This window comes from Condylostylus longicornis, unplaced genomic scaffold (assembly GCF_029603195.1).
Source record: "Condylostylus longicornis isolate FDR11 unplaced genomic scaffold, ASM2960319v2 ptg000153l, whole genome shotgun sequence".
In the NCBI taxonomy this organism is placed as follows: Eukaryota; Metazoa; Arthropoda; class Insecta; order Diptera; family Dolichopodidae; genus Condylostylus; species Condylostylus longicornis.
Window position 1 is genome coordinate 607,560 of NW_026578121.1, and position 19,531 is coordinate 627,090.

The window sequence follows — 19,531 nt, forward strand, 5'->3', positions numbered from 1 at the left end:
CACTCAATACATCAAATTTATTTACTGAATTACTACGTTAGACTGTCTGCATATAAAAAAAAAAATCTACAATTTTGACGCTTAATTGACTTTTTTTAAACGTTTAAGAATTTAAACTTTGACTGAAAGTAAAAACGCAATAGAGTATTCGTAAACTAAGACAACTCAGAGTTTGTAAAATTTGACGTTTAAGAATTTACCATATGTCTATGATTGTAACACTCCCAAAAAATATTTTTAACACCGGAACTGGACCACCCTGTAGATTCAATCCAATTACTATTCAATTTCTTCTTTACGTTATATTAAAACAAAATTTATTGAATAAAATGAAAAGTTAGGAAAAACCTTATTTTTCTATTAAAATTTATAGTTATTTTTTTAAATTTAAAACACACATAAATACTTAAATGATTTCATATTTAATTATTTATTATTTTCAAGAAGATCAACCAGCTATCAACATGTTAATATTTTACTTGTAATAATATATGCATATGTATGTATGTACATATGTAATAAATATTTAATCATTTATTTTATTATATTTGATTATTATTTTAAAAATAATAATACATAACATTTATGTATGTATGTACCATTTTTAAATTATTAATTATACGTGCTGTTCATACATATGTACTTAATATATTATGTACATACATGTGTAATCTGTGTCATATATGTAGGTAGGTACTCTGAAATACAATTTTTAAATTAAAATATTTCCGCTACTGTTTATTTCTTGTAGTTCCTACAGAGAGTAAAAAATATATCTAGTTGAATAAAAAACACTTTTTTTTTGTTTTAAGTGCAATCCAGTTAAAATATTAATAATTTTTAGTATAATACTTTTAATATGGTAGGTAAGTATCTTTATACCTACCAAATGAAAAAAAACCAAAACAAAAATAAATTTAAAATAATATTAATAACAAATGTATGTTAGTATGTATGTATGCATGTACATACTTATAAAAGCTTTAAATTAATTACATACAAACGTACACTCCTTACTATAGTAAATGAGTTTTTATCAGTTGAAGGTATTAATAAAAGCCAATATGCATATTATGTACTTATGATCTATGATAAATCGCACCTCTAAAAGAATAGCAATATAGAAAAGTGTATTTGTTTCACGGTTATAAAATATTGGTAAAAATTCTTTTGTTATTAAAAAATTTTTGTTATTATTTAATTATTTTTTTTTTAAAGTGAAGTTAGTTTCCATTTCATTTATGAATATGTATATGTATGTACATATATAAAAATTAATGTATGTTCGAAAAGTTTTTAACAACGCGCGACATTTTATATGGTTATAAATAATATTTGAGTTCAATAATATTATAGATATTTTTTGCAATTAAAATTTTAATTTGAGTGTGTGTTTTTTGTGTAGCAATACTTTATAGAATATAATATAAATATAAGGGAAATTATAGAACTTTTAAATATTTTGTATATTTTTTATAATTCTAATTTAATCTTCCTATAAATTTTTTTAATAGAAATTTTTTTATTTAAATCCGTCTTTTAAAAGACATACATATAAAAAATAAATTTCGGATTCCTATAATGACTACAACTCTAGACGTAAAATCTTGAAACTTAAAACTCTGACTTTCGCTTTTAAATCGCGATTCTGATGCCGTGAAATTTGACTTTCCGTTTCCTAATTCTTGATTACCAAATTCTAACTTTGCTTCTATGAATCCAACTCCGCTTCGTGTATTTCGACTTTGTAACTTCGAATCGTTGATTCTGAGTCTTCGGCTATGATTCCACGGTTTCATTTTTATATCATCCTGCAATTTTTAAATTAATGAATTTCGGAATTTATACATACATAATATTTTCTATTCCAAATTGAATAAAATGAAATTCGTTATTATTTTATATTTTGTTTACTAACGAATTTCTTTATACCTACTGAGTGGGGGTGCTATATTAAAACATAATATATTTTTTTTTACAAATATAAAACATTTGTTTATATAAATATAATTTTTTTTTTTATTATATTGTAGGTACTTTATACTTTTGTACAAAAAACAAGAAAGAGTCCAAAAAAAAAAAATAAAAAATTTAAGTGATTAAATAAATATACAATAATATAAATATAAACACATATATATATATATATATATATATATATAACTGTATATACTTACATATAAATATATAAATATGCATGTTTACTATATTAGAGAATCAAAATATTAAACTCAAATTTTTTACATTAACACAGTATTCCGTTGAACTTCATTCAAATCGGTCGCATCGAATTAATAAAATAAAAAAGAAAAAAAAAAAAACAAAAAATAAAAAATAAGAGAAAATTAACAAAAAAAAATGTGAGAAATATTTTGTTACACCTTATCATATAATTATAAATATGTACAAATTTACGGACATACATATTTATATATAAATAAATTTAATAGAAATTTATAAGTAGAAGAGTGAATAATAACAAAAAACAACAAGAAAATAAAAAAGCTTTGAAATGTAAATGTCATTGTGCAGTTTTTTTTGTGTGTTTTAAAAGTAAATTTAGTTTTAAAACAAATTTTTCGTTTATTTTTTATCTTTTAGTTTAAAAATGATTAAAAAAAAAGAGCAATGATATTTCAAATTAATATTTACATACCCTCAAATCTATACAATTAAAATATTATGAATATATACAAACAACTACACAAATATTTTGTATTTTTGTAAAAAGAAAAAAAAATAATAAAATTAAAAACAAAGAAATTGCTATTTTGTACATATTTTTATTTTATTTATAAACAAAAAACAAGAAAACAAAATTTTTTTTTAATAAAATTTGTGTAAAAAATTTGTTAGAGAACCCAACCACACAAGAAATTGTAAGAAAAAAGCAAAGAGAAAAAAAATGTGCACAACAGGAAAAATTAAAAAAACAACAACAGAAATTGTTAATTTAAAAAAAAAAATATTTTTGTTTCTCATTTATTGATACGAGAGTATTTTGTAAATAAAAAATATTGTTGATATTTAAATATAAAAAAATAGTTGAAAAATATACACATATGTACATACAATTAAAAATAATGTTCAGTAATATTATTAATTATAATTAATTTTTATAATAAATTATAAAATAGAAATAAAATTGTAAGATGTGCGGAAAAAATTCAAAATTTTTTTAAGTAAAAATTCAAATGAAATCAAAAAAATAATACAATTAAAAAATTATAAATTAAATTTTAATTAAAATATACTATTTTTTAATAATGAAATTATTTAATTTAAAAAATTAATTATTAAATATAAATATTAATTATTTTGCAAGTATTTTATACGTAAATAAAAAATAGCAATATTTTAATTAATTAAACACCCTGAAATACAAATACAGCATATGTATTTATATAATAATCTAATAATATATAGGTAGTGTGTGTATAAGTGTATGTATACAATTTAATATATAAAAAAAAAAAAACATGACCGATTCAATAAAATATAATTGCGGAACAGAAATGATTAATCAAAAAATGAAAAAAACTAAAAGGCCAAATAACCTTCAATTAAAATTATCAACAAATTTAAATTCAACATATGATAATACGACGGCTACAACAACAATAACAACAACAACATCATCATCATCATATAATCCTTCAACTTCTGAAATAAATACAAAATCAAATTATACTAATGCATTACAAAATAATATCAAAGGTTTAGATATTACATTTAAAAATTTATGTTATACAACAAAAGTAGAATTTTGGAAAAAAGGTAAGTGTTACGAAAAATTATGTTTTTTTTTTATACCCGTACGAACGTATGTTCGAAGGGTATACTAAATTTGCCTTACCGTTTGTAACGCTAAAAAATAACGGTGTTAGATATAGACTCAAGTGTATGTTTTTGATCAGCGTCAAATTCTGAGTTGATTTAGCTTTGTCTGTCCGTCCGTCCGTCCGTCCGTCCGAACGATAACTCAAAAACTAATTGAGCTAAGTTCACCAAATTTTCACAAATGATTTATTGTAGTAAGTTCCAGAACCCTATTTAAATTGGACATGATCGGGGTACCGGTTCGGGTAGCTGCCATACAACTTCAAAATTTATTTGGCTTTATCTCAGAAACTATAAAAGTTGTGGTATTGAAATTTCACACAAACGAATATATTAGTAGGGCCAATGTGTCTCATAACAGTCGTTGAAATTACTTGGCTCCTTCTGGTACCTGCCATACAACTTCAAAAGTTATTTGACTATATTTCAGAAACTATTAAAGCTATGGTATTGAAATTTCACACAAACAAATTATTAGTAGGGCCAATGTGTCTTATAAAAGTCGTTGAAATTACTTGGCTCCTTCTGGTACCTGCCATACAACTTCATAAGTTATATCTCGTTTGTATATAAAATTACAATTGATAAAAGTGTTGCCGTTATAGAGTAAAAAAAATGCTAGTTTATATTTGCAAAATTTTCTATATGTATATATGCTTATATACTTTATAGAATATAGAAAATCAACTAGAATTAACAAAACAGTCCAATAATTTTAAAATGAAATTTGTACGATAAAAAGAGTCGTCTCATATGTCATCTCATATAAGAATAGAGAAATGAACACAGTTAAAAGCAAAAATAATAAAAAACTTGCCATTCTAATTTTAATTTCTCTAAAAAGTAAAAAAATTTTTTCTTCCTTTGTTATTAAACATATACTTATTTCATTACTAATTTCTTAAGAACAAGAGTCACCTTGAATTGTTGTATTAGTTTTTAACAACTTGCTTCTTACTTCTTGTAGCTGAAGTTTTAAAACCTTGTCTTGATATAGTGACAAAATTGTTAAAACGGCAATACTGATAACGGTGTAACATATAGCCACAGATTTTAACAATAATATCATTAATATCGATATGTTTATAGAAATAATATAAGTATGTAGTATATTTGCAAAGATTGCCCATCTGCATATTATTATGACAAAGAATTAAAAATTCAAAATTAAAATTAAAAATTAAAACGTTTGTGTGCATATGAATGTGATATGAATTCATAATTAATATAATTGATTAAAAAACATGTACATGTGTATATTGGTGTGTATATGTATTAATAATATATGATTTTATAATATCGATATTCGTATCTGTATGTATATAATGTAAGCGACAAATCCAATCATTCATACTTATTGTATTAAGCGTTTAAAAATGATTAGAAAAATTATTATGGATATTGATAATAATAATTTTAACCCTACTAGTTCTATATATACAAGTAATATATTAATTTAGATTATTATTTTAGTATATATATCTAAGTATATATATAAATGTGTCTATATATAGGAGTACAATATACGTAAATACTAAATGGCATTGTAAATTAATTTTTCTTTATAATTTTTTTTTTGTTTAATCTCATTTTTCATAGAATTTTTTTTGCAATAAAACTGTTATATAGATTTTTAATGAAAATTATAAATATTAACAATTGACTTATTTTATTTTACAAAATTATATTCAACTTATTGAAAATGTTGTCATGGTGTATATTCTGATAAGATGGTTACTTTATCAATTAAATATAATTCATATATTATGTGTATAACACTTATTACCAATTTAGATTTTAATATATGTATGTAATGTAAAAGATTAAGATTTTTATTATGATACTACAGTTATAATGTAATAATATTAATTGCTAATTTAAATAATAAATTTTATTTTTTAACAATTATAAAATGTCCTTATGGGCTTTATTTTATATTGGCACTTGAATACAATGTTGCAACAATATTATTAAGTGTTATACTGACATTTTTTTCGATATCATAAAATAATTATAAATTTCATTTAAATTTTATGATAACGCAATCTATTTTGCGTTAAAAATCTTCTTGATTATAATAAGTGCATACTTAATTATACGAGTAGTACATGTTAATTTTTTTAAAATCTACTCAGAGTTTAATATTTATTTTCTAATTATAAAAATGGTCTTACACATAACAGAATATACTTTATTACACGAGTACTCTATAAATATATGCACTTATACACTCTTTGAAATTACTGCAATAATTTTTATTGCAAGTGGACACAGTGTATTTATACATACATGTTATCTTAGGTGTAATTGCAATGGTTATTTCCGTTTACATGTAACTCAAATTCTAATAGATTTCCATCTTATGATAAAAACGGATGACTGTTTACATTTAAGTGTTATTAAAAACATGTACATGTACGTTTGAATTCTATATAAGAATTTTAAAATAATTCTTCCATTTTATTTCGTTATATAATTTTCGTTTTTGTAAATGAATACTCAATCAATTTGATGTTTTTTCGCCATATACGAAATTTATAATTATGGTTAAAAATTTCATGCAATTCTGGTTGCAGTATTCACCCACCCACAATTTGCAAAACTAGTTTTTGAATATGGTTTTTATTTTTATTTTTAACTATAGAACGTGTATACTCGTAGAATATTTACATATATAGAATTTTAATAACGAATAATACATATAAGTATTAAATTTTTTTTTGATTTTATTAATAAATGAGGTTAATGTTACAGCTGTAGAGAAGTATTTCTGTTACTTGTGTGAAAAATTACAAAAATTGTTTATTAGTTTCATTTTTCCCGTCCGTCTATTCTTGCGTTTCTTTGCAAAATTTCTACACCATTCAATATAGAAAGTTGACAATGGTTTTCTCTAGGAAAATTTTTTAAACCTCCTTCTCGCAGCAAGTAATTGACTCACGAAATCAGTAATATTTTATTTTACAGAACCTATATATATACATATATAGCCGAATCTGCAAACTTTTTCAATGTCTATAAAAAGAAAATTAACTTACTACCATCAAATTTGAGCTTCATATTAAAGCTTGATAGGCAATTCTTATACTTATTGGCTTGTTGTATCAATAAAAGGTATAAAATTCAACAAAGTTTAGCCACTCTCTACTAATAATTTTTCTCGAAATCAAATTTTTTTTTTTTTTTTTTTTCCTTCTTCACTCCTATAAGGAGCATAGGGCTAGTTCATGATATCTATCATGTCCTAGTTTCTATAGTCATAGAGAGTTAGCTAGGTAGGTGACTAGGCTACCGTAGTTTTTATTTATATTAAATATTTCCGTTTATTAATATTTTACTGCTTATTTTTCTTAGCCTTTTTAGTATCGCATATTATGAATATTTGAAAATTACTTGTATAAATTTATTAATATTGCATATTAAGTTGTATAATATTGAATATAATTTTTATAGTGACCTGACCGGGGTTTGAACCCTAGACCCTTCGGTTAAAGGGCCGGTGCCATAACCACTGCACCAATGGTCAGATTCTCGAAATCAAATAAATGGGCCAAACTAATAAAATATGTTCACGATGTGAAAAATCGATCGTTTAAAAAGGTTTCAGTGATCAAATTACTGTACCTCTTAGACAATACACTAAAGTTGTTTACAAAGTTTGACATGAAATTATTTTTATTCAATATTAATGCGAATTTGTAGAACTACGTTTTTTAATCATATGTACATGAAATGTTAAATAAAGAGTTTAAATAATTTTAACATTTACGCTTTGTTTACATCAAGTACAACAGATTATGTTAATAACAATTTTGCATTCTATATTTAGACAAAGAGTTGCATTTTACGTTTCATATTGTATTATGTTAGCATTTTTGCAATTAAATGGGAAATTGAATATGATTTGTTTATTGTACGACAATAATTTATAAACTGATAATGTTATAACAAATAAATACATTGGTATTTTTTTTTTTTACATAAGATTAGAACAAAGTCATTTTGAGATAAAGAATTATTTTTGTATTATTTTCTATTTAATTTTGTTCGGTATTATATTCAAACATGTATAAATATATTATGTACATAATATTGCACAAAAATGATAGTATAACTTCCATGTAATGTGTATAGTATGTAGAATACAGGCTGTTTTATAAGAATATATTGTCATAGGTTATATATTTTTTTCTCATTTTGAAATATTTATATTGAATTAATGGTAGTAAATTGGGACTATTTTTTTTTATAAAATATTGATACTAAAAATTAATGGTTCTAAAGTATAGAATCTGTTGATAGTATACAATTTGTTTATACTTAGTATGATATACTTATATAGATTGAGTTTATTAATTATTGCCAAATTTCATATTAATGTGACAAAAATCTTTGAATTTCATTTGAAATTTTTGTGTGCTTTTGTCAATTAAAAAAAGACTATCGAGATTTTTTTATAGAATTTGTTTCATTCGAGATGGATACTATTTTATAATTATAAAACAATTAATATGTTATGAAGAAGAGTCAATAATTTTAAGAGCTTGAATAATCAAAATTTTTTCAAAAGTTTTTATTTAACTTTCAATGAGTTTATTGCTCAAATATTTAATGTAGACTCAAAAACTGGTTTTTATAAATTAAAATGTTCATTAAATGTCTGAATTATTGATAAAATATTTTTTTTATAATCTTCTCCTCAATGCGCATATTACCTAAAATACTTTTAGAACGACACAATATGTCAGAATATTATTATATTATGAATATGTCCTAATGTCGAAAAATCTTTTAAATTTATTTAATTTTTTTAATATTTCTTTCCCGGTTATTAAATTTTTTAAGTCATTAATTAAATTGTTGTTTTAATTTTTTTTGTTTTTTTTTTAAGAAAAATAAATGTAAATGACATTAGAATTTTTAATTTCATCTGTATGAATTTAGAATGTTACATCTATTAGTATAGATGGCTCTGTTTAAAATACATATAAAATTATATCTTGTATATCATTGACGACTTAGACTTTATTAAAGACAATTTATTTTAGTAATTTGTAGTGCAATTATATTATAAAAGTTAACAAACTCATATAATATTTAATAAGTCGATTTTTTTTTCTTTAGAATGAAACTTTGCTCTCAAAATTGTTATATAAGAGTCCGTTTCGCCGAATCAAAGAGGCGTGTTCGGTAATTTTTTATAAAGCAAATACCGCTAAACTTTTATTATTTGTTTCTTTTACACTAAGGACGAACCCTATTGTTAAACTAATTCGGACAACGTGTTCGGGTAGCGTATTTTTTTAAATGTAATATTTTGTATATACTTTTGTCATTTTACATTTAAGATATGCCTTTAAGAATTAAATGGATTTGTATAGCAGATAGTTGGGAATTGTATGGTAGCTACTCACATTTTAATAATTTACAATTAAAATTAAGTAATTTAATTCTATGACGGTTACATAAAATCACGAAATCTAATTCTAAAAATTTCAAATACAAGTTTTTACAATCAATTCTAAATATTTCAAATACAAGTTTTTATACTTAAATTGTAAAGGTGCAGATCAGATTGTTAAGGTATAATTCAGTCAGATTTAGACCAATTGAAATCTTTCGACATTAGACGGATTTTTCTAATAATTAGAGGGATTTTTAATAGTAACACATTTAATACTACACCAAGTATAATTTAATTTAAATAGTATATTCAAGCTGATTCAAAAGTTTATTCTCTAATTTGATAATATTTTTTAAATGTATGTAGTGAAATTTTAATTCGTTAATGAACTAAGTAAATTAATTTTTTTAATAAGAATGGCAATTCTGAGAACAAGATTAATAATTTGTGCATTGTTTTCGATATTAGATGAAGAAACTTTATCGTACACATTTTATTTTATTTCTTTATTATAATTTGTTCATTAATTTTATAATTTATGAGTAATTCAAATTTAAAAAACAAAAATATAATAAAAAAATATGAAAAATAATTGCAAATAAAGGATTTTAACCCGTTCTGTTTTTTTTGATTTTCATTAAAATAATCAAATTGTTTTTGCATTTTTATTGATAATATACACAATTAAAGTATATAATTATATTTTTAGTCTAATAACACATTCATATGTCCTTATATATATACATAAATATTATAATCAAATATTGTATTTAAGAAGAATGCATAAAAATATTTAAAACATGTTCAAAGTTCAAAATTTAATAATAAAATATAATATGTGTATATATGTATAGGTATAATTATATAACAGAATGAATATATTTTATATACATACATACATATTATGTTTCAAAGATAAACGGTCATTTATAATTTTTTTGTTTAAATATAAAGAATGTAGAGAATTTATTAAATTTGATGTTATCAAAAGCTTTATTAAGAATTAACTCAAGTTCATTTTATTTAAGATAAGAACGTGCGCTCTGTTTTAACAAATTTAATAATTCCCTCTATATTCTCTATGTTCTTTTTGTTTTTGCATGTATATGTATGTGTGTATATAGCTAAATTTAAAATTTAGTATGGTTATTTTATTAATCTTTGAGATTTTCATATGTGAGTATTTTCAGTCTCAAGCTCGAAATTTGTTATATATACTTGTATGTAGGTAGATACCTACATAAATATGTTTAAATTGGAGACTAAATTTAATAATGAGTATTTTATGTATAAGTTATACTTTTATAATATATATGTATATATACATACGATATAAATTTACTTTGTATTAAAATCATAAAATTTTATTACTTTTGAGGTTTAAAATAATTAAAAAATTTTTTTGATAATTAAAAAGAATGTAGGTAAATTTTTTTCATTGTTTCCGATCAATAATTAGTTTTTTTTTTAGCGAAGTATGACCGTGTTATTAACCATATCTGATTTAAATATGATTGATATAGAAAAAAAAATATTTGAAATGAATTTTTAATTAGGTATAAGTACTTTTTGTATTTTAATTTTGAAAAATATTTAAATTAAATTTTTGAATCACCACAAATGTAATGAAATTCCTATTCTATACAATATACATAATGTGCATATGCTTATATTATCAGTTTGCGTGTTGCTTTTATATAGGCATCATACAGAATTAAAATAACAAAATTGAAAGGGAAAAATAAATTATTTTAGAAAGTTTGTACCTAAGAACTCCCATATAATAACAACATCATCAAAACGACCAAAATTAGAATTGTTACAGGTCCCAACATTCTACCCTAGTTATTTGGTAATTCATTGTCAGTGAAGATATTTAAAAATTTCTTTGAAATAGATCTAATCCAACAAAAATTGATGGCATACTGTTCCTACGCGTGTTTATTTTCAAATTAGTCCACAAAGAACTTGTTGGCTATATAACCGGAATATGATCAAAAGACAGAATATATGTTTAATGTGGTCGCAAAACTACGGACTTCACCCAACCATACGTTAGTGGTTATATATGGACGGTATTCAAATAGTATACAGAAGTAGCTAATTTCTGAAAAAATCGAATGGCGAACACCGTAAATTATTAGTACTTAAAACTTGTATCTATATGATTATTTTACAATTAATTTGTAATCATGAACATACATGGGTGCATGTATTATGTGTACATATATACAAATATTATAACATATACAGTGTTTATATTTTTTATGTTTGTTATTGAACAAACGCGTATAGTAATTATTGTTGAATATTGATTTAATATTGACATTAAAATTGAAAATTCAATATTAAATATTGAGGTAACTTGCATACAAATTTTTTTAATGCAAGTTTATTATAAAGAATTAGATATTTTTTTGTTGTTTTTAATGTACAACTTTTAAATCTTAAATATTCTCATGTGTATAAGTAAAGTTTCAATACTGAAAATATTTGTAATTATTAAAAAATTTTTAAAAGCATTAAAATTATTTAAAATTTTATAAATGCTGTAAAAAATATAGGAACTAGCTTTGATTATCAGTTATTAAATTGGCTCAAAAAAATTAAATAAAAGTTGCTTTCCAACAATTTCCGTCAACAATGCAACATGTTATCCTTCAATTAAGTTCCGAACGTATATTTGTACCTTTATACTTAATGTAATTAAGTGGATTCCGTAATTTATTATCGTAAATTTTAATTTAACCAATTTTTATCGAAAATATCTTTTGTACAGGGTACGTTTAAGGTCGTATACAAATCATAAAATTAAATGTTAACGAATTTAAAATTTGCCTTTCAAATTTTCTTGTGGACATTTTGTGAATTTTCTATTTCATTCCTTGGCAATGAATTAATTAAGATTTTCAAAATTAAAGGTTTTTTAATCATGATAAAAAAAAGAGAAACGACGTTCATAAAATATAAAATAAATGCACAATACTTAAATACACATGACAAAAAATTATGACACAACTAAATTCACATTATGAATTAATAATAATAATTAAGCACAGATACAAAAAGAAGCCTCATATATAAGGACACCACTTTCCAGGACGAATTGTCTCTGAGAACAGACTTGCCGATAGTCAAGTACTGTGAAAAGGAACATTCCAAAATCTCTGGTGATATGCCCTCTTTCTTAATCTTCACAAATCTTGCAACCCTAGAGAATACGGGTTCCAAGATTTGTGAAGCGATTACACTGGCATGCATCTACTCCTCATCTGACAGAGTAGCGTTTAATCAAAGTATTCAGTTACACCAAAAGTAACCTATCAACATAACTAGGTAAATTAACTGAATCATCACAAGACAAATGAGCCGAAGCCACACAAACAAAGCACTTCTGAGCTGACTCAATACGACACACATTAATCCCCCTAAAAGGAGATTACATTTGGTTAGTATATTCCAGAATAGCTTCAACGACAGTACTATATAAAGGTTTACACAAGTATGCATCACAAAACTCCCTCGCACATCGCTTTACTAAGCGCATAGTGGAATTGGTACGGTAAACAATATTATTGAAGTGGGGTTTGAAAATGAGCCCAATTTCAAACGTAACACCAAAATTTAAAGCTCTATCCGTCGTAGAGAAGTTATTCCCGTCAAGACGATAGTTAAAAATTCCAAAATTAATACTCCTCCTCCTACTAAAGGATACCATATAACATTTGCTGACATTAAACTCAATATCATTTCTTCCAAAACAAAAAACAAAAAAATCAAGGTCCAGCTAAAGAGTGGAATGTTGCTTGAAGGTGAAACAAAATGTATGTATTTGCAAATGTAATCGATTGCTCATTAATATTCGTAAAAGCGTAAATATAGGGTCTGCATTAACTGTTAAGATTTTTCTCCCTAAATTCTCTTTAAATAGATTTTTCTCTTTAAATTCCTAAAATTTTATAATTTCTATACTTTACTGAAAATTTATGTTGTAAGATATAAGAGATTTGTCTAAATTTTAAAAGATTAACAAAAAATCTTTGTTTGTTAAATTGAACTTCCTATATTTAATGAATGGATTTCTTTATTTTGGATAGGCACCTTCTCTAGATTAGATAATATAATTGAATTGAAATACAAACATATAGATTATAAAAATCCAAGCTCTTAAATATGATAAGACACCTGCTCTAAACACCTGTTAAACTATATACCATATGTTATAATTTATTTAATATCTTGTAAAATATAATAATGATAAGAAATCAATTAATTATAAAATGATGTTTAATGTTGTAAAATTTTAATCCATTTTACTACTGACTGTATATATAAGTTTACGATATACTTAATAAAACTAAAATTTGTTCTTGATTCAGAATGTTATATATGTATTAGATCATTAAATTTATTTTAAAGTAATTATACAAATATTACTACAGTTTATTGCTCATTGTTACTAATTGTGCCTAAATATGTTGTAAGGATTCTTATGAAGAAGGTAATAAATAACTTACACGGTTGACGTTAGAACTTTTTTGTACTTAATTAGACTTAATCCGATGAATCTAATTACTATTGTTTGGATTTATTTAAAAAAATCAATTCGTATAATTTCTTTAAAATTTGTTCTAACCAAAGTAATGTAATTAAATTGGGAGTGTAAAGTCTTTACAGAATTGTGTCAAATTGCTTCCGCATTTAATATGTTAACTCCTTACAAATTAAACTTTTAAATCATAATGTTCAGGTTCGATTTTATTTGTGCTAGCTAAAGGTCGAAAAAAATCAAATTTTCTTTAATATATTTATCATTATTAGAAATTATCTTTGTACTTCCAATCCAAATTTAATTATGACTTTAAATATTTTCGTGGACCGCGTAAATGATGTATACGCAAACTACGCTTTGAGACGAGAGGTTCTTTCAAAATCAACCTTATTTAGTCGTTTTATTAAATCTGAAAAATAACAATTTTTTAATTCAAGAAATTTTCTTTTAAATTAAAAGGCATCTTTTACGTAATATGATATGCAATTATATTGTATATATATTTAACAATTAATATGCAATAAAATTTAAAATTTAAATACATATTAAATTTCACATTTAAATATTGTCATCATGGACCTTTTTAATTATATAACCTTGTAATTTAGCTAAAATTTATATTATGCTTCAATAACTTTGTTATATTAAAATTAAGCAAAAGGAACAGGTTCGAAAGTATTTGTTTTTAAAATTTTTCATATAATAGTGGATATACATTGAAAAGTTAATGGAAAACTGGTTAATTAAGATTAACAGTAGTTAAAAAATATTAATTGCCAAGATTATTGTTAATTTTGCGAAGAAAGAAGTATTCAATATCATAAAAACAATAAGTATAACAAAATTATTTGTTACATTGTTATACTGATTGCAATAATATTGCAGTTTTTGATTATAATTTTATTTTTTTGTATATAAGTATAACATTATTAATAATGTATTATATTTTGAAATTTATTTTCTCTTTGTTAAAATATATAACAAGCTTACGCAATAATATCAAAACAAAACTCTTTTAGAGCTCATGGTTATCATAAAATTATATAAAAGAATTACGTATTTAGTTTGTAATAATGTTCTTTGTAACATAATATTATGATGACTAAGATTTATAGTATGACAGTTTTTTATAAAATGTATATAAGTATAATAAATTAAAACAAAGAGAATTCTGATATGCACGTTCATACATTCAAAATATTATTTAAAAAATTGTTTGGTTTCTAAGAGTAAGTCAATACTCTAATTTCTTTTAATGATATTACGGCTTATGCAACTGAATTCATATTAATCATGAATTTCAACTAAAATTAGAATGCAATGGATGAGTGTCGATTAAAATATTCATAATTATCTACTATAATACTAAAAATACCAGCGAAATAAATCAATAAAATATCAATAAAATTAAATATTAAATGTAAAGAAAAACCTACGGTAGACTCGTCTTGATTGTCTACTGTAGACTTGGTTGTCTACGATATCACGCACCACTAATCATTTGAAATAATGCGAAAATTGATCGGTAGGTGGCAAATCGACAATAAGTGCCGAAATCAATCAATTGACAATCATATTATGTTTAATAATATTGCTGAATAGAAAAATGAGTAAAAATTTAATTTTAACTGCAATTTTGGCCTACTCTAGCATGTTCTAATTTTTCCGACCTCATAGAAATCACCTGCTTGTTATCAATCGAAGAAGTTTTTGGTAAAATTACTTAATAAGTATTGGTTACGTGTCATCACGATTCTTTCCATTTTTATCAAGAAAAATATTATTGTAGAGACTTTTGCTTGACAAAATGACAGCGAATAATTTGAAAACTATTGAGATATTTGCTGTGCTATCTGACAATATTGACAATAAATTTTATTTAAGTTGCAAACCATAGTGTGGTGTGATATTTTCAAATAAAACTATGTTTGTTAAAAAAAAATCCTACAAGTAAATGACAATTCAGAAAACAGGAGCTTAAAAGAGTTTCGTAATTTAATTCACACAGAAAGTGAATTTAGAAACATTGACTTGAAATCATGTTGTAATTGTAGTTTTAGATCACTTCTGTACAAACACTTCCACATAACTATATTATTATCACTATTATTTGGCAAAAATATTTACATAAGCAACCATTGAGTATAAAATATTTGAATTTATATTGTTTTTTACTTGAATAATTTAACATATTTTCTTATTAATTTTACAGAAAATAAACCAATATTACGTGATATAAATGGCCATTTTAAATCTGGAGAGCTTTCAGCAATTATGGGACCATCTGGTGCCGGTAAAAGTTCGTTACTTAATATTATATCAGGTTTCGTGTAGGTTTAATTTTTATTCTCCATTATAAATTAAATAATCATAATATTATAAATTAAATTTCAGTGTGAAAAATGTAACTGGAGAAATTTTAGTAAATGATAAGGAACGTGATTTAAAATTTTTTCAGCCACAATCAGCTTATATTACACAAGATACAAATTTACATCCATGTTTAAGTGTTGCAGAAGCAATGAATTTCTCAGCTAATCTTAAAATTGGAAAAATTCTTTCAAAATCAGAAAAACGTGATCGAGTAAATGAAATTTATTTTTAATTAATTAAATATTCACAATTTATTGAATTAAAATTATGATTTATTAAGATTTAATAATTGTAGGTTAAAAATATTTTAGAAGCAATTGGAATGTATGAAGTTAGAAATGTACGAACAGCTAAATTATCTGGTGGTCAAAGAAAACGTTTATCTATTGCATTGGAATTGGTTAATGATCCTTTAGTATTAATCTTAGATGAACCAACAAGGTAATTAAATTTTTTATATACTATAGAAATTATTCATTAAATTATTTAAATCTTTTAGTGGATTAGATAGTTCAACTTCAACACAATGTGTTTCATTATTAAAAAAATTAGCTTTAGAAGGACGTACTGTTATATGTACAATTCATCAACCATCAGCATTAGTTTTTGGTATGTTTGATCATTTATATGCTTTAGCTGCTGGTCAATGTATATATGCTGGTTGTATAGAAAATTTAGTGCCATTTTTAGGTGATTTGAATTTAAAATGTCCAGAATCATATAGTCCTTCAGATTATCGTAAGTTATATAATAACATAAGAATTAGTAATTGTTAATTTTAAAACATTTCTTATTGTAGTTCTTGAAATTTCGACTAATGATTATGGATATCAAAACGAAAGATTAGTAGAAAAAATTCAAAATGGTTGTTCTGATGCTTTTAGGAGAAGAGCTCAAACAAAAAAGCAAATCGAAATAATGGGAAAAATAGGTAAAAAATCCAACATATAACAAGTCTTGTATTTTTGATAATTTTAATTATTTTGTCAATTGAAACTTAAGTAATATTAATTTATTTTTAGATCAAATGATGCAATCAGGTTTAATGACACCCGTTACTGCTCCAGTACTACCATTTAAAACAAATAAACCGAGTATGCCACCAATTAAAGAAATTTCCACAAGATGGAGTGGCTCAAATGAAGAAAATAATTCAACAAAAATACTTTCATCATTTCCAAAATCATCAAATTCAAAAAAATTAAAAAAGCCCAGTATTCAAATTGATCCGATTTTATTGTGCCAAAGACAAAATCGTTATGCTGCCTCATTTTGGAGTCAATTATATACATTGTTAATGAGAACATTTTTAATATTATGGCGAGATAAATCACTTACAGCAATGCGTTTATTAATTCATGCTGCAATGGGCCTATTTGTTGGAACACTTTATTATGGTATTGGAAATGATGCTAAAAATATATTTAATAATTTTCGATATATTTTCTTTACAATTATGTTTATTATGTATACTGCATTCAGTTCGATTATTATAAATTGTAAGTAATTTAATTTTATACTTTTTGATCATTATAATTTAATTGTTGTCTTATTTGCTTTCAGTTCCATTAGAATTTAGAATTGTGGCCAGAGAACATTTCAACAGATGGTATTCATTAAGAGCTTATTATGTATCACTTGTTTTAGGTGGTAAGTATTAATTAATTGCTGTATACTAGTACATATTAATTTTTTTAATTTTATTATTTTTCCTTTTACATTTAAGATATTCCAATTCAACTCCTGTGTACATCAATATTTGTTGGAATATCATATACAATGACTAATCAACCAATGGAATTCCAAAGAATATCATTATTTTTTTTAATGGTTGTTTTATCAGCATTAGTTGCACAAAGTGTTGGCCTTACAATTGGAGCTTTTTTAAATGTTAAGGTAAAAAAATGTTTTTCAATACTCGTTTATTTATTAAAAAAATTTTTTAAAATAATTTTAGCATGCTGTTATATTTGGACCATTTGTTATATGCCCATTTTTAATATTTTCGGGATTTTTTATTCAATTAAAAGATTGTCATGAAATGATGCATTGGCTATTTCATATATCATTTTTGAAATATTCTCTGGAAGGTGCAACTTTAGCAATATTTGGATATTCCCGTCCAAGAATGCAATGTGATGAAATATTTTGTATGTTTGTTAGACCAAAGAGATTTTTACAAGAAGTTGGTATTGAAGATGGAAGTTATGAAATTTCTTTAATTGTATTAAGTTTTTTATTTTTAAGTTTAAGAATATTAGCATTTTATATAATGTCATTTAGATTAAGATTATTTAGATGAAATTTATGTTTTTTTTTTTTGATTTTGTTTTTTGAAATTTGTATAGTTTGTACAATAAGTATTTGTTATGTCTGCAAATTGTTGATATATATTTAGAAAATTTGATTTATATGATAATTTCTAGACATACATTTCGAAGAACAATGAAAAATTTACACAAACAGAAGAGTTACTAATAGTAAATTTTTAGTACAAAAATTTTAAATTATATATGAGAGTAAAATTATAATAAACAATTAATTGAAAATTGCCATGTTCTTTGAAATAAAAAACACTGTAATAATAATAACTGAGATGTAAAAACATTTTAATAATGTTTTCAACTTTTATTACTATGATCTAAATATACTCCTAAAACAAATGATATTTTATATAAAAAAAAATTAAAGTTATCAAAACATTACATCATTATTCATCCAACATTTTCTAGTCTAAGTATATGTATGTATGTATTTTAAAATTTTTTTTTACTGTAACAATTAATATAAAATTTGTTTTTGTAATATTCTAGTACATATAAATATATTACAATTTTTTTTTCTATTATACTGTGTATATTTTAAGTTTCTTATAGTTTTTTATGAGTAAAAGTTAATTTTGAATTGCACTCGTTGTAACTGAGATAGTTCTTAGGAGAAAATTCAATTCCATTCAGATATCACCATTTTAAAAATGTAAACAATCTACTAGATGAAGCTCCACTGGGCGACACGTGAAGCTGGATAATTTTATAATTGAATCTGTTTAACTTACATTATTTATGAATGTATAAATAAAACCGATTGAACAATTGTTAACGAGCGTAGTTATATTGCAAGATATTGTATTGGAAATTTCAGTATATTTATTTATTTAATTCAAACTACTTTTAAATAATATGTTCAAAACTTAAAATTTTACAAAATGCATCAGTTTGGCAGCTGACAAACTGTCTGTCTGCTATTCAACTCAAATAGTCCAAGCAATACCTTTTTGTTACGAGTAAAGTTTACTTTTCAAGTAAATATTGTATATAAACTTAATAAAAAATTATTTTTAAAAATAAATGTGTGATTACATC

At 23.4% G+C, this 19,531-nt stretch overlaps 1 protein-coding gene across 1 annotated transcript in view; it reads left to right on the top strand.

Moving 5' to 3' along the window:
• LOC129615886 (ABC transporter G family member 18-like) overlaps positions 1–18,708 on the top strand; it is a 65,048-nt gene extending 46,340 nt beyond the window's left edge. The window contains exons 11-20 of the mRNA XM_055531294.1: positions 3,474–3,777; positions 16,009–16,126; positions 16,191–16,380; positions 16,465–16,610; positions 16,669–16,907; positions 16,969–17,100; positions 17,192–17,668; positions 17,733–17,819; positions 17,896–18,065; positions 18,127–18,708. Of these exons, the coding sequence (XP_055387269.1) occupies positions 3,474–3,777; positions 16,009–16,126; positions 16,191–16,380; positions 16,465–16,610; positions 16,669–16,907; positions 16,969–17,100; positions 17,192–17,668; positions 17,733–17,819; positions 17,896–18,065; positions 18,127–18,471 (2,208 nt within the window). The 3' untranslated portion in view covers positions 18,472–18,708. The remainder of the gene's footprint in view (positions 1–3,473; positions 3,778–16,008; positions 16,127–16,190; positions 16,381–16,464; positions 16,611–16,668; positions 16,908–16,968; positions 17,101–17,191; positions 17,669–17,732; positions 17,820–17,895; positions 18,066–18,126) is intronic.
• The last annotated feature ends 823 nt before the right edge of the window (positions 18,709–19,531 follow it).